Source organism: Corvus cornix, chromosome 28, assembly GCF_000738735.6.
Source record: "Corvus cornix cornix isolate S_Up_H32 chromosome 28, ASM73873v5, whole genome shotgun sequence".
Lineage (NCBI taxonomy): Eukaryota > Metazoa > Chordata > Aves > Passeriformes > Corvidae > Corvus > Corvus cornix.
This window is the reverse complement of record NC_046356.1, coordinates 1,252,740-1,268,209: the sequence shown is the minus strand read 5'-3', so window position 1 is coordinate 1,268,209 and position 15,470 is coordinate 1,252,740. Positions and strand designations below refer to the sequence as shown.

Below are 15,470 nucleotides of genomic sequence, written 5' to 3'. Positions count from 1 at the left end.
TTCTCCGAGTCTCAAAAACAGGAGCGACTTCCCTGCCCTCCTCCCAGCCAGGAAGAACTGGGCAGTTTCAGAACAACAGCTGATGGAGAAAAATACCTCAAAGGGGACTTTTTTTCACTTCAGTGCTCAGTTCTGTTGGATTACACAGGGAGGGAAGGGCTGAAGCTGTGAGGGAGGGGTGTTTGCTGTCTCCTGGCTGCTGAGCTGCTCTCCCCATTCCCTCAGCAGAGCAGGGTCCGTGCCATAGGTGCAGAGTGGACAAGTGTGGCCCCTTCCTCCTGGGAAGCAGTGATCCCTGAGGCCTTTGAGCAGTGCTGGCTGTGGATACAGGGAGAGATCGGCCTCAGTGTCAGCCCAGCTGCCTCATTAACTTCAAATGATGCAGTTCCTGTGCTCTGGCTGCACCTGCAGTAGTGACCTGTGCAGGAAAATATGCAAATCCTGCTCTGGTTTTCTCTCTGCCCACACATGCCAGCTTTACAAGAGCCTCAGTTCCTCATCTCTCCAGCCTTTAGTCCTGAGACAAACCAGAACAGTTTCTTTCATTCCTTGTAGGGTGAGACCTGTGGGAAGCCCTGTACTGTGCTGGGCACTGCTGAGGCCCCACCTCAAATCCTGGGGCCACTTTTGGGCCCCTCTTGACAAGAAGGACATTGAGGGGCTGGAGCGTGTCCGGAGAAGGGAATGGAGCTGGGGAAGGGGCTGGAGCACCAGGAGAGGCTGGGGAAGCTGGGAAAGGGGCTCAGCCTGGAGCAAAGGAGGCTCAGGGGGGACCTTGTGGCTCTGCACAAGTCCCTGACAGGAGGGGGCAGCCGGGGGGGGTCGGGCTCTGCTCGCAGGGAACAGGGACAGGAGGAGAGGGAACGGCCTCAGGCTGGGCCAGGGGAGGTTTGGGCTCGATATTGGGAAAATTTCTCCACAGAAGGAGTTGTCAAGCACTGGAAGGGGCTGCCCAGGGCAGTGGTGGAGTCACCATCCCTGGAAGTGTTCAAAAAACGTGTGGATGTGGCACCTGGGGATGTGGTTTAGTGGTGACCATGATGGGGCTGCTGGGCTGACCTGATGATCCTGGGGGTCCTCTCCAACCTCAAGGATTCAGTGGTTCTGTGGTTCTGAGCATGACGAAGGAGGCTGTGCCCAGGCTGCTGAGGTTGTGCACAAATACATGGAGATGTAGGGACAGACAAAACTTAAACACAACAAAAAACCCCACAGGGTCATAAGGGAGGGAGAGCATCACCTCTGGGTGTGGTTTTACCTAAAACCATGTCAGCAGGCAAAAGGGCAGGCACGGCTCCGCTTTGCCCTTGGTTACCTGTTCCTGCTTCCCCTTTAAACTTCATCCAGCTTGCAACTCCTGCTGCCAAGAGTAGGTGTCAGGATAACCAGTGGGATCTGTGCTGTGGAGGAGTGTGGGAGTACCTGTGTTGCAACAGCAGCTCAGTCATGCAGTGGCTTAAGCCACTTGTGAAATCACTCCCTGAGTTTTCCTGCTGGATCTTGTTAACCCTGGAGCCTTAGCTGGGAGCAATGCTTGGAAATGCTCTCTGTTGCCTCAAGTGCTGGTGGGCTGTAGCTCCTGTTCGTGTGGGCTGCCTGGGTCTGGAATGCAGTGGCTTTGAGTGGGTGCACACACAGACACGCTCTGGAGCTGGGTGTCACAGGGGTGTCTGGGGTTAGGATCCTGCCCCTGGGCATGTCTTGGCCACAGGAACCAGGAGCTGGAGTTACATCAGTGTCAGGCCTCAGCCCTTCCTGACTAATTCTGCTCCACATTGAAAGCTCCTTCTCCCCAAGCACCTGATGTCCTGCTCCTCCATGTGCTGTCAGTGGATGCCACCAGCCCTGATCTGCCTTTGGAATTAGGGTTGCCCATGGCTGCGTTTGCTGTGGTTGTGAACTTCTCAGGCTCACTGCAGGCAAAACTTACTCCTCATTAAGAAATTATGAAAAACCCACTTTTGTTAAGTGCAGGTTTGTTGGAGTGGGCTCTTTGGCTTCTTGTTCTTCTCATCACCAGCTGTCCCTTTCCTTTCAGCAACACGTGCACGACGGGCGCAAGGAGAGCCTGGATGGCTTTGTGAAGACTTTTGAGAAGCTGCCCACGACTGATGGCTACCCTGGGATCTACGCCTTAGACTGTGAAATGGTGGGTCCAGAGCCAAAACAAAGCTTTTTGGGCATGGCTGAGGTGTGACACAAGCAGCTGAAGGGAAGCTGTTTCCTAACCTCCTTCTTTCTGTTCCGAATATTGGTGCTGGAGGTGTAAATGAGCTCTTATTGATTGGTATGTTTGACTTGAGGGCTGTGCAGCCCTGGCAGGCTCTGGCTGGCCCACGCTGGGCAGTGCTGCTGCCTGGTCCTGCCTGCACCAGCTGTGCTGCGTTTTGGGAGCTGCAGCACTTGGGTGAGGGGCTCCACAGATCCCACACTCTGGTTGGGCTGTGCCTCTCTTCACATCTGCCCTGTTCCTCGCAGTGCTACACTAAGCAAGGACTGGAGCTGACAAGAGTAACTGTGATCAACTCGGAGCTGAAAGTGGTCTACGACACCTTTGTCAAGCCAGACTCCAAGGTGGTGGATTACAACACCAGGTGAGGATGGTCTGCCTTGGGACAGAGCTCTGTGCTCTCTCAGGAGCTTGGCGTGGCTGGGAGCACTTGTTGAAGCTCCACTGGCCACCACTCCCTAAGGGCTGAGGGGCTTTGGGCCCTGAGGTCCTTCTTCAAGTGAAGGAAGCCCACCTGTCTCCTGTTGCTCTGCAGATTCTCAGGTGTGACAGAAGAGGACCTGGAGAACACGAGCATCACCCTGCGGGATGTCCAAGCCGTCCTACTGAACATGTTCAGTGCAGACACCATATTGATAGGGCACAGCTTGGAAAGCGACTTATTTGCACTAAAGGTAACTTGGGCTCTTGCCTTCACATCTCCCTGTGGTGCTTTCCCACCCTGGGGGCTGTCAGGTGTCTCCTTTAAGTTGAGGAACTGTTTATTTCCAAGGACCAGGAGTTCACAGTAGTGAGGCGGCCTCACCTCAGGTCCTGTGTGCAGTTTTGGGCACTACAATATAAAAAAGCCATGCAGCCATTAGAGGGTGTCCAGAGGAGCTGTGAGGATGGGGAAGGGTCTGGAGAGGGCTCATGGGGAGCAGCTAAGGGTACTTGGTTTGTTCAGCCTGGAGGAGACTGAGGGGGGACTCATTGTGGTCTTCAATGTCCTTGTGGGGGAAGAGGAGGGGCAGGTACCGAACTTTTCACTCTCATGACCGGGGACAGGAGCCCAGGGAACGGCTGGAGCTGGGTCAGGGCTGGGCATGGAGCTCAGGGAAAGGTTCTTCCCCCCGAGGCTGCTGGGCACTGCCCAGGCTCCCCAGGGAATGGGCCCGGCCCCGAGGCTGCCAGAGCTGCAGGAGCGTTTGGACAGCGCTCTCAGGGATGCCCAGGCTGGGGTTGTTGGGGTGTCTGTGCAGGGCCAGGGGCTGCACTGATGATCCCTGAGGGTCCCTTCCAGCTCAGGATATTCCAGGATTCCATGGTCTGTCCAGTCTCTGAGCCTGTGTGAAGTTGGTTGTGGTGGAAGAGTAAGCAAGTTGGGGTCATGTGTGTCACTCATGGTGTCACCCCAGTTTTTAGTGGCTGCTGCTGCCCAGGGGGACAGACCTGTCCAAAGGTGACTGGGCTGGACAGGGCTCTGAGCAGCGTGGTCTAGTGGAAGGTAGAACAAGATGGTCGCTAAGGTGTCTTCCAGCCCAAACTACTCCATGATTCTATGACTGATCCCAAATCATTTGCCTCTCACCCCTGCCAGATTTATTCTCTGTTCTGTGCCTCCTTTGGTAGGACTTGTGGTGTTACTTTGATGAAGTTATTTTGACCTTTTAGCTGTCCTGTTTCCTGCCTGGCCCTCACCAGCCCGGTGTGCCCATCCCTCAGCCACCTCTGCTGTCCTGCCAGGGAGTGTGTCCTGCACTGAGGCCCCAGGACTTTGTCCCGGGTCACCAGGAGAGCGTGTGGCAGGCAGGAGCCAAGTCTTTGTGCTCACATGCCAGAACTTCCCTCAGCCGTTCCTTGTCCCACAGTTCTCCTGCTGAAGCCTCTGTGGCTGCCAGCTCCCAGCGCTGGGTTGGAAACAGGAGCTTTTAATGCCTGTAAAACACTTTACCTCTCCGTGGCACCCTTTATCCCAGCCTCGGAGAGGCTTCATCATCATCAGAAAAACATTACTCCCAGTTAGATCAGCTCGAGATGATTGCCTTGGCCTCTTAGAGGCTTGATTTTCTCTTAGCACCACAGCTACTGCCAAGAGGAGGAGCCCAGAGCAATCCTGCAGGGCCGTGGGGTGTCACGGCGGAATGGCCGAGGGCTGTGGCAGTGAAGCCATATCTCACTAATGGCTGTGGCAAGTTCCAAGTGCTGATGGCATTTCAAGTTTTATTTAAAGCTTTATTATCCTGTTTCCTCAGTCTTCCTGATCTACATAAGTAATTACCAGTGTGTCTGGGAGGGTGCCAAAGCTGAGTGCAGGCCAGGGGAGATTATCCATAATGTTGGCAGTTTTATACTCCAAGGAGAGGAGCAGGTTGTTTCTGTTAAAGTGCAGCTGTTCTGGGAGCTGTAACTGGTGGAGTTAGGGGTTGTCCTGCAACATGAGCTGGTGCCTGGAGGCAGAGAGGAGAGGGGATTATCAGGGTCCTGTCAGAGTCATCTGTGTTAGGGCTTGCAGAGCCATCCCTTGGTCAGGACGCAGGTTTATCTCTTAGGCCCTGCATTTCACTCCTGTGCTCAGAATATGGGATCGCCTTCATCCACATTCCTTTAGCTCCCACTGAATGCAGTTCATGACAGCAAGGGATTAATCTTGTCTTAGCCTGAGAGGAAGAAATCAGTGTTAAAAAAAGCCAGCCTGCCCTATGATTATGGACTGTCAGGTGGGGTGTCTTGGCTGTCCCCAGGCCCCTTGGTGCAGGGCAGGGAGCACTTGGACCTGTTCAGCATCCTCAGTTCCTCCAGCGTGGGGACAATTCATAGCTGAGGTGTTGGATTAGAGGGCTGGAGCCCCTCTGCTCTGGAGCCAGGCTGGGAGAGCTGCGGGTGCTCACCTGGAGAGGAGAAGGCTCCAGGGAGAGCTCCAAGCCCCTTGCAGGGCCTAAAGGGGCTCCAGGAGAGCTGCAGAGGGACTGGGGACAAGGCATGGAGGGCCAGGACCCAGGGAATGGCTTCCCAGTGCCAGAGGGCAGGGCTGGATGGGATCTTGGGCAGGAGTTGTTCCCTGGGAGGGTGGGCAGGCCCTGGCCCAGGGTGCCCAGAGCAGCTGGGGCTGCCCCTGGATCCCTGGCAGTGCCCAAGGCCAGGCTGGACATTGGGGCTTGGAGCAGCCTGGGACAGTGGGAGGTGTCCCTGCCCATGGCAGGGGATGGAGTAGAAGCCCTTTAAAAGGTCCCAACTCAAAACACTCTCTGATATGAATCAGTGATAGGATTTCCTTGTTCCATTCCATCCTTGCTGAGCTGGTGCTGGATAAAAACTTCCTGTTGAGTCACTGCTGACGGATGGGAGGATTTGGGGTTGGTTTGCACCCCAAAGGCCAGGCCTGTTGTGTAGCAGCAGTGTGATGTCCATCCTGCTTTGTCGTGTACATCCTGCCCACTTCTGTCCCCGTCTTGGAATCCCAGAATGGTTTGGTTGGAAGGGACCATTAAGATGACCCAGTTGCAATCCTCTGCCATGGGTGGGGATGCCACTCACTGGACTGAGCTGCTCCATCTTGAGAAGCAGTTGAAAGGTTGCTACAACTTACACAGAGGCTGTTGTGAAGTCAGCTGTTTCTTCAGTTTAGTTTTCAATTGGGAAAGACTCCAGAGCTATTCCAGCTTCTCCAGGCCGGGGGATCAAGGACTGACCTGTCCTGCTTGAGTTACACGAACTGGATCAGCCCCGAACCTCTGCTGCCCTGAACGTGAGGTTTCGGGGCTCTGGGGGCAGGTGTGTGGCTGGCACAGCAGTGGGAATCCTGTGTGCACACACCCTGCAAGGGGAGTCATCCTGCCTCCAGCCAGCGCCTCCTGCCAGACTGGTTGGGTCGGAAGCTGCCGAGAGCATTGCACAGAGCCCCAGAGGTTACCGGAAGGGTGCTGCGGCATGGCTAATCCCGAGGAGTGCCTGTCCCTTTGGGAGAGGGGAAATAACCCTGTTCCTCTGCTGCTCCCTCAGCTGATCCACGGCACCGTGGTGGACACAGCCATCGTGTTCCCCCACCGCCTGGGGCTGCCCTACAAGCGGGCCCTGCGCACGCTGATGGCCGACTACCTCAAACGCATCATCCAGGACAATGGTGAGACCTCTCAGGGTGGACCTCCACCCCAGTTCCTCCTGGGTGCAGCCCTGCCTTCCTCTGCTGTCCCCAAGCCCATCCTCCTGCTCCTGGTGTTTTCTCCCCTGCATGTGTGTGGTGGCTGGGAACGTGCTGGCATAAGGAGCCTCTGCCCCGGCGCAGTGTGCCCCGTTCCGAGGGCAGAGCTCCCGCTGCTTCCCTCCCTGTGCTGAGTGGGACAAAGGAAGTGGTGTGACAAGGCTGAGGGTGACTCTGCCAAGGCCAGGCTCTGCCCTCCCTTCTCTCTCTGGCCAGCTGAGGTGGACCCTTCTGTTGGAAGTGTGGCCTGTTCTTCCCACCTTCCCTGAGCACCTTGCAAACGCTGCTGGGGAAGCTCCCGGCCGTGGTACATGGCAGCAGCAGTATTGTATCCACACCTGGCTGTTCCACAGCTGATGGTGTCAGGCTGCAGCCCAGCAAAAAGTGTGGGGTTAGTGGGAAAAAAGTGTGTTTAAAGTTGGGGTTGTTCAACCTGGAGAAGAGAAGGCTTTGGGGACTCCTTAAATCTGCTTCCAGTGCCTAAAGGGGCTCCAGGAGAGCTGCAGAGGGACTGAGGCCAAGGGCTGGAGGGACAGGACACGGGGAATGGCTTCCCAGTGCCAGAGGGCAGGGCTGGATGGGATCTTGGGCAGGAATTGTTCCCTGGGAGGGTGGGCAGGCCCTGGCCCAGGGTGCCCAGAGCAGCTGGGGCTGCCCCTGGATCCCTGGCAGTGGCCAAGGCCAGGCTGGACATTGGGGCTTGGAGCAGCCTGGGACAGTGGGAGGTGTCCCTGCCCATGGCAGGGGTGGAACTGGATGAGCTTGAACAAACCACAAACCATTCTGGGATTCTGTGGAATTCTTCTCCTTTAAATCCCTGGCCATGGCTCAGGGTGCTCCCAGGTGTGGCTGTGGCTGCAGGGGCCAGGGAGCAGCTGGCTCTGTCTGGGGAACTCGCTGTGCTGTGCTGTGCTGTGCTGAGCAGGCAGCAGAGGGGTCACTGCCAGGCCTGTGTTTGTGTCCCCAGTGGAAGGACACGACTCCAGCGAGGACGCCAGAGCCTGCATGGAGCTGATGGTGTGGAAGATCAAAGAGGATGCGAAAGTGAAGCGATGACCTGTGCGTGTCTCTCTGCTGTTCCTCCTGCACCTCTGTGAAGAAGCAGTGCAATAAATGCCCGCAGCCACTCTGTCCCCCCATGCCAGCAGCATGTTCCTGCTCCCCAGCCATCCCAGCAGGACTCCTGGACTCACACCCGCAGTCTCCATATCCAGGTGGTGGCTCTCGGATCCTCAGACTCCACCTGAGGGATTCTCTGTGGTCCAAGCCCTGCCTTGTGGGCCTGGCAAGGTGGTTTTGAGTAGCACAAGCAGAACTTCTTGGTTCCTAGGAGAAGCTTGTTAGAGGTAGGTTGGAGATGTGCAGAAGGATCTTTCTGGTTCAGTTAAAGGTAGATCGTTTACTTTTTTTTTTTCCCCCCAAATGTAACTTAAACTGGCTCTGTACTCCAAAGCAGTGTTTGGAGAGGGGGAGATGGAAGGTTGGGCAGGAAGCTGTGAGGGGATTGTGTGGGAAACAAGAGCTGAGGATCGAGCGCTTGGGAAGAGATCCTGGTGCAATCCCACTGCAGAGCTGCAAAAGAGGGAGGCTGGCTCTGAGCAGCTGGAGGGAGAGGAATGAGCTGGGATCTGGGAATTGGCACCTGCTGTGCCCCAGGTGATCTCCTTGCTGAGGGCTGGCTGGCACCTGGTTCTGCAGTCACTGCAAAGGGGGAAACCACGAGTGTCACACCTGGCCCAGACCTCAGGGAGCCACGTGGCAGGGCAGGGACAGCAGGGTGGGCACAAACAGCTCCCAGAGCCAGGGAGAACCTGCATCCCTTCACTGCAGGGTAGGACAAGCTGTCCTTCCCCCACCCTGAGCTTCCAGCAGGGCCCCAGTGAGCTTGTGTTCAGGGAACAAGGCTTTTGGGGGTACAGGTAAGGGCGGCCTCAGCAGCGTGCAGGACACCCCACCAGCCTGTCCCTGATGCAGGGACGTGGTGCAGGCAGAAGCAATAGGGAAAAATCCTTCGTTTCAACTCCTTCACAAGTTCTGCAGAGAGCAAAGGACCCCGTTGTGTGTTTGGCACCTGGGCAAAAGCAGCTGCTGAGTGTGACTGTCACACTGGGGTGACGGGGGCAGAGCCCAGGCAGACTGGATGGCACTGGTGGGTCCCTCTGCCCAGACCCTGCTGCTGTCTGGGGACAGCAGAGCTGAGGGAGACAATCCCCGTGGACAGGCTCTCTCAGCTGGGTCAGGCAGCACCTTCAGGCAGTGACCCCTCGCCCTCCCTGGCAGCACTGGAATTGTGGCCCTTGGTGGCTGCTGTGGTCCCTGTGTCCCTGGCATGGGCTGGCTGTATCAGGCTGGGGCCAGGGGGCAGAGGAGCTGCTGGGGTTTGGTTCCTGTCAGAGCCGGGTCCCACTCACTGCTTTGTAGCCTGCTGGGCTCAGGGTTTGGGGACAGCTGTGTGTCCCCTGCATGTCCCGCTGAGCTGTCCCAGCCTGTGGGCAGGGGCGTGGGCTGGGCTGTGTTCCCGGACAGGGATGTCCTGCCCCAAACTGTCCCCATGCCACTGCTGCCCTCGCAGGCAGGGGGGTGGCTTCTCTGGGAGCCGCCAGGAGCGGTGGGGCTGTAAAGGCTCCTGTCACTGCTGAGCCTGTGCTTCCTCTGGCAGCCTGTTCCTTACCCCAGCTGTTGGGGATGCAGCTCCCTGCCCTCCCCTAGTGCTCCACATCCAGCTCTGCTCCTTCCCTGCCTCGGGGCTTCCACCCCAAGCAGCCTTGGGACACCTCAGCCTGTCCCCCTCTCCCACAGCCTGCAGGGAACGGGGCTGTTCCTGCCCAGGCCGTGGGAGGGACAGGGTTCAGTGCTTCCTGACTGGGGAGGGAAGGTTTGTTCCTGTTTCTGCCTCTTTCCCATGTTTATCCACCATTTATCTTCACCCCTGGCTGCAGCGATGGAATGTCCCTGGAGCAGCCACATCAGGTGTCAGATGTGGCTCCTGCCTCTTGCCTGTTCCTCGACAGGCAGCCCCTGCTCCAGCCTTCCCACAGCAGCTCCTTCCCTGGAAAAGGCAGGATGTTCTAACACGGACACGCTGTGCTGGTGTCGTGCTTGTGGAGCTGCTTGGCTCCATCCCATCTCCTGGGACTGGGGCAGGCAGGACATTCCTCCAGGCAGGAATCCTGCCAGGCCACGGGCCCTCCGTCATTTCCCCTTCCTTTCCCCATGGTCCAGCCTAAACTGAGGCTTTTGGGGTGGGGCTCTAGGGGGGTTGCCTGTGTCAAGGGATGTCCCTGGGAAAGTGGAACCGTGTCCAGCCACAACATCGGTGTGGTCAGAGCCAGTCCTGGCCCAGGGCTGCCATCGCCTCCCCAGGCACCAGAGGTTTGGTTGGGTTGTACAGAACGATTGTAACCTGTAACTTTTGTAATTGTTTTTAATAAAAGAGTGTTGACTAGATGCACATTCCTGAGTCTGGGACTGCTCTGCCTGTGGATGGGTTGTGGAGGGGAGTTGCTGGAGCCGTCCTGGAGCTGGGGGGGGGAGCTGGGCAGGCTTCTCAGGAGCATCCTTTCCCCAGCTGGAGAAGCGGGTCCAACATGTCCAAGGTCCTGCATCTGGTTCTGGGCAATCCCAGCCCTGAGCACAGCCTGGGGGATGAACTCAGGGAGAGCAGCCCTGGGGAGAAGGACTTGGGGGTGTTGTTGGGTGAGAGGCTCAACCTGCCCCGGCCATGGGCACTGACCCCAGAAACCCCCCCTGTGCTGGGCTGAGCCCCAGCGTGGGCAGCAGGGGAGGGGGGATTCTGCCCCTCTGCCCCGCTCAGCTGAGACCCCACCTGCAGAGCTGCCCCTGCCCTGGGGAACAACATCAGGAGCACGGGGAGCTGCTGGAGCCACTCCAGAGGAGGCCACGGAGCTGCTCCCAGGGCTGGAGCCCCTCTGCTCTGGAGCCAGGCTGGGAGAGCTGCGGGTGCTCACCTGGAGAGGAGAAGGCTCCAGGGAGAGCTCCGAGCCCCTTGCAGGGCCTAAAGGGGCTCCAGGAGAGCTGCAGAGGGACTGGGGACAAGGCATGGAGGGCCAGGAGCCAGGGAATGGCTTCCCAGTGCCAAAGGGCAGGGCTGGATGGGATCTTGGGCAGGAATTGTTCCCTGGGAGGGTGGGCAGGCCCTGGCCCAGGGTGCCCAGAGCAGCTGGGGCTGCCCCTGGATCCCTGGCAGTGCCCAAGGCCAGGCTGGACATTGGGGCTTGGAGCAGCCTGGGACAGTGGGAGGTGTCCCTGCCCATGGCAGGGGTGGCACTGGATGGGCTTTGAGGTCCCTCCCAATCCAAACCATTCCCTGATTCTGTGACAGCGGTGGGGACAAGACCCTGCTCTGCTGCTTGAGGCTGGGGCTGGCCCCGTGGGGTCCCGGTGGGGCCCCTCAGGTGTGTCCCCCCCACCACTCTGGCCCCGGGTGGCACCGGCGCCTCCCGGGCACGGGCTGAGGGGTGAGGGGGGTCCCAGCCCCGAGGGGTCCCAGCCCATTCCCCCTTTGCCATTTTGGAACCAGGGTGCTGCCCGATCCCAACCATTCCCTGATCCCACGATCCCTTCCATTTGCAGCCTCCGTTCGTTCCTCCGGGTGCCCCCAGCTCTCTCCTCTCCGTGCCCCTCCAGGACACTCCCGCCCGCCGGGATGAGCCGAGGAGCCCGAGGGGAAGGGATGAAACCGGTGCCGCTCCTTTTGGAGAGAACCCCGATCCCAACCCCCTGCACTGAACGAGGAGAGGGGGCCGTGGCCGGACCCTCGCTCTGTGCGAACCCCCCACACCCCGAGGGGTGCCCGAGCCCCTCGGGCACATCCCGGCTCCTCCTGCCTCATCCCGGAGCTGCGATGGAGCCTCGGCATCCCCCCAGCCCTGCCCAGGCTCCCCCCGGAGCCCGTGTCTATCTCCCAAATGGGGCAGGAATTAAAGTGCCAAGCCGAGGAGCTGATTCAGCACGGAGGAAGAGGTGAAGGTAAAAAGTTCAAATAAAAAAATAATGGGCCATTAGATGACCTCACTGGCAATGTGTTTTATTTAACGCGCGGCTGATGGCTCGGTGATGGCAGCGGCTGCTCCGGAGGCTGTAAAAGTCACGCCTGGCGCGTGTTCTCAGCCACCTCCCCGGGCTTTTGTGGCGCTGGGTGCTCCGGCAGTGACCTCCAGTGCCATCCCAGCCCCGAGGGTCCCGCTGTGTCCCCCCCCTTGCAGCTCACCTGGCAGCCCGAGGTGACATCAGGGAACCCCTGCAGTGACAAAAGCATTTTGCTTTGTCGCCCTTGTGGAGTCTGGAGGGTGACAGGGACCCTTGGAGTCTCCTCCAGGTCGAGGCTGGAGGCAGGTGGGATTTTTAGGATTGTAACAGCCCTGGTGCCAAGGGAGCAGCACTCACCTACCCCCCCCCCCAGGCATGTGGAGGGACAGAGGACACAAGGCCAGGCTGGACATTGGGGCTTGGAGCAGCCTGGGATGGTGGGAGGTGTCCCTGCCCATGGCAGGGGGTGGGACTGGGTGGGCTTTGAGGTCCCTTCCAACACAAACTGCTCTGGGATTCGACGACACCAAAGCACGTTCAGGATCTGCCTCTGGGGTCTGTCCCTCCTGTTTTTCCCTGGAGGATCTCGTCTCCCAGGGCACTGCTGGAGTTGGGGCATCACCAGCAGAAAGAGTTTTCTCTCTCTCTGAAAGTTTGCCCCTTCTGGGTGGCTTTGCCTCTGGCTCTGAGTGTGACACCAGGGCTCTGCTGCAGCTGAATTGGGGGAAGCAAAGGAGCAGAGAGAACCCCAGAACCCCCTTCCTTCCCCTTCCCAAAACCCTCTGGGATGAGCTGAAACCTGGGAGATGAAAGGAAGTAGCTTGCTGGGGAAAAGGCATCATTCCCACCCCAGCAAGAGGAGAGGGGCTCAGAGGTGCTGGGGGATCACAAATCCCCCACTCTGCCCCACCTCACTGGGGTGCAGCCCCTGATTCCACACCGTGTCCATATCCATGGAGTTGCCTCTGGCCCCTGTCCCAGTCTGAACTCTACCAGTGAACTGGTGCTGCTGGTCTGGTCCTGGGAGCTGTCAGGGATCCAGTGCCCCGCAGGGTCTCTGCCAGGGCTGTCAGAGTGTCCCAGCCCTGGAGGGGGGCCCTGCCTGGCTTTCCCTGCTCCCTGACCCCACCCTTTCCTTCCCAAGGATGGAGGGATATGCCAAACCCGAATCCAAGCAGCCTCGGCGCCAAAGCTGCCCCCTCACAGGGGGAGGGAGGTTTTGGGCAGCCCGGGGCCCGTCGGGGGCTCAGAGCCATTTCATGTCCCTCCTTCAGCCGAGACCAGGCAGCTCAGCACGCCCAGCCCTGCGTTTGCAGATGCTCCAGGATTTGCAACAGGATCTGCCTTGTCCTGTGGCTTCTCCCCCCAGCAAGGGACATCCACAGGTGTCTGTGTCACTGCCTGCCCCTGAGCCACCTGGCACAGGTCAGAGGTGACCACGGTCATCGATCCTCTTTATAAAAAGCTTTTTACCACATTTTATCCAGACCCTCCAGGAGGGGAGGGCTGGCGCCAGGGCAGGCGGGGAGTGTCCATCCCGTGCTGGGGTCCCATGGCTCGTGTGTGCAGGCAGGAGAGCTCCTCATGTGGTGACATCAATGCCACAGCCGGTGGGGACAAGGACCTCACAGCAGCCCCTGCTGCCTCCACGCTCCTCCAGACTTTTGCTCGGCTGGGCCCGGGGATGGTCCTCGGCCGTGGCGCTGAGCCCGGGGACCTCGGTCACTCTGCTCCGCGCTTTGGATTCTCCTGGGTGGCAGCACGGGATGCTCCCACCAGGGCCTGTGCCCCTGCCATGGCCCTGTGTCCCCACCAGGGATGTCCCTGTGCCCCAAAGTGCAGTGCAGGGGGGCTGTGATGCTCCCCAGACATTGGGGTCCCTGTTGCCAGCCCTAAACCTGCAGCAGGGTGAGCTGAGTGACACCTGTGTCACCACAGGGACTGGGGTCCTTCTGCACCCTCCAGCCACCAGTGAGAGGTGAACTGGCCAGACTGGGGAGCTGGGGCTGCTGGTGGGCAAGGAACAGGGTCAGCACCAGTGACCCCCACCCTAGAGCTGTCCCCTGGCCTGTGGTGGCTGGGGGGGGGCTGGAGACAGAGGAGGAGGAGGGTGGAAGGAGGGCAGCAGCCACGGATTGTGCAGATTTTGAGAGGGGAGTGAGGGGAGTTTTGGGGTATTGAAGGCAAGTTCTGGGTGCTGAGGGCCACCACCTTCGGACCAAATGGGAGCCCAGGAGGTACCGGCTGGAGGTTGGGGGATGCTCATGGGGCTGCTCCCAGGCTGGGAAACAACCCCCGTCCCGCAGGGAAAAGCTCCTAAATTATTATTATTATTATTTTTCTCCGAACAAACGGGGCTTTGTAGCTGCTCGGCCGCTCGGAACGGGGCACCTGGAGCCTCTCGGTCCTCGAGGAGAGGGAAAAACCTGGCTCAGAGGTTTAACTCTTCCCTGTGAGCACGGAGGCGGCCAGGGGGCAGCTCCCGGAGAGGGGACATGCCAGGACAGCCACTGCAGAGCCCGGAGAGGGGACACACCAGGACAACCCCCGCGGTGCCGGGGGAGGGAACACACCAGGACAGCCCCTCGGCGCCCCAGGGACACCCTCTGCCCCGGCCTCCTGGCGCTCACTTAATTACACGGGAAGGGGGGGCGGTGTCAGCTAATTGCAGAGGGCGATTGATTGGGAAAATGTCATCTTCACTGGCCTCTGTTGCCAGGGTGACCTCGGCCGTTCTCGTTCCCGGGTGCCCAAAGCCACCCGCTATGCGGCCTGCGGGGGAGACACGGGGGTGGGGTGTGGAAATCCCTTTCCTTCCTCCGAATCCAGCCCCGATGCTCCGGAAGCGGCGAGAGGTTGCGACAGCCGGGGCACGCCGCGGTTCGGGGCCCCGCTGTGCCCGAGGGGCCACTGGCCCTTCCTGCGGTGCCGGTGCCGCCTTCGCGGAGGGGGTTGGCAGGCGGGGAGGGGGCAGCGGGCGGGACACGGCAGGTGAGGGCTGAGATGCTGCAATTCCGTGCGGATGCTGCTCAGCCCTGCGGGATCGCCGCGGAAGCGACAGGCGGGTGATGGGCTCAGGGAGAGGCTGGAGCACCCTGGTTTCGTGGGAGGTGCCCACGGCAGGGGATGGAAGGAATTGGGCTTTAAGTCCCTTCCGACCCCAAGCAGTCTCCGGTTCCGTGACTCCCCAGCCCCGCTGTGGCCTCCGCCCTCTGTCACCGCTGGGCCCTGCTCAGACCTCCCAACCCAAACCTCCCTCCCTGCCCGCTGTGCCCGGAGCTCTCCGCTCGGGCTGGACCCCCCCGGCAGCCCCGAGCTTTGTTTCAAACCTGTGCCACCGTCACCAGCCCCGCGGGACAATGAGCAGCAGCCCCGGGGCAAGGCCTGGCAGAGGCTTCTCCCTCTTTGTCAGGATGGGAATGTGCCCAAATCTGCCCCCACTGCAGGGCAGATGTCAGTGTCAGCCGCAGACGGAGCACGGGGACATACAAGGGAACGTGGGGAGTGTATGGGGACATGGGGACACACTTGGGGACACCAGGACATGTCCAGGGACATGGGGACAGGGGGATGTGAGGACATGTAAGGGGACACAGGCACATGAGGATGTGTAGGGACACAGGGACGTGTACGGGGACGTGGGCACACTCAGGAGAACACAAAGACACATACGTGGACTGGGGACATGTGTAGGGACATGGGGACACGTATGGGGACATGGGGACACAGGGACGCAGCAGGCACCGCTCATGGAGCTCGCAGGAGCCGCTCCCGGCTGCGCAGTAAATGCTTTATGGACTGTGGGGCCGGCGCTGGGCGATCGCCTCCGGCTCTCTGCGGTTAATTGCGGGCAGTAATTAACGTAATGACGGCCATCGCAGGACCACTGCGGGTGTGCAGGATGAGTGCGGGGTGGACACCAGGCTCTGGCCTCATTAGCTGCCGTCACTAACGAGGTGGCCTCTGTTCCCAGCTGGGTCCGCAGTCCCGGTGCTGGCACCGCCCGGAGGT

At 59.6% G+C, this 15,470-nt stretch overlaps 1 protein-coding gene across 1 annotated transcript in view; it reads left to right on the top strand.

Moving 5' to 3' along the window:
• Nucleotides 1-9,863, top strand: part of REXO1 (RNA exonuclease 1 homolog) — a 46,544-nt gene extending 36,681 nt beyond the window's left edge. Inside the window, 5 exon segments of the mRNA XM_039566168.1 lie at nucleotides 2,039-2,149; nucleotides 2,479-2,594; nucleotides 2,766-2,904; nucleotides 6,212-6,332; nucleotides 7,378-9,863. Of these exon segments, the coding sequence (XP_039422102.1) occupies nucleotides 2,039-2,149; nucleotides 2,479-2,594; nucleotides 2,766-2,904; nucleotides 6,212-6,332; nucleotides 7,378-7,466 (576 nt within the window). The 3' untranslated portion in view covers nucleotides 7,467-9,863.
• Nucleotides 9,864-15,470: the final 5,607 nt, after the last annotated feature.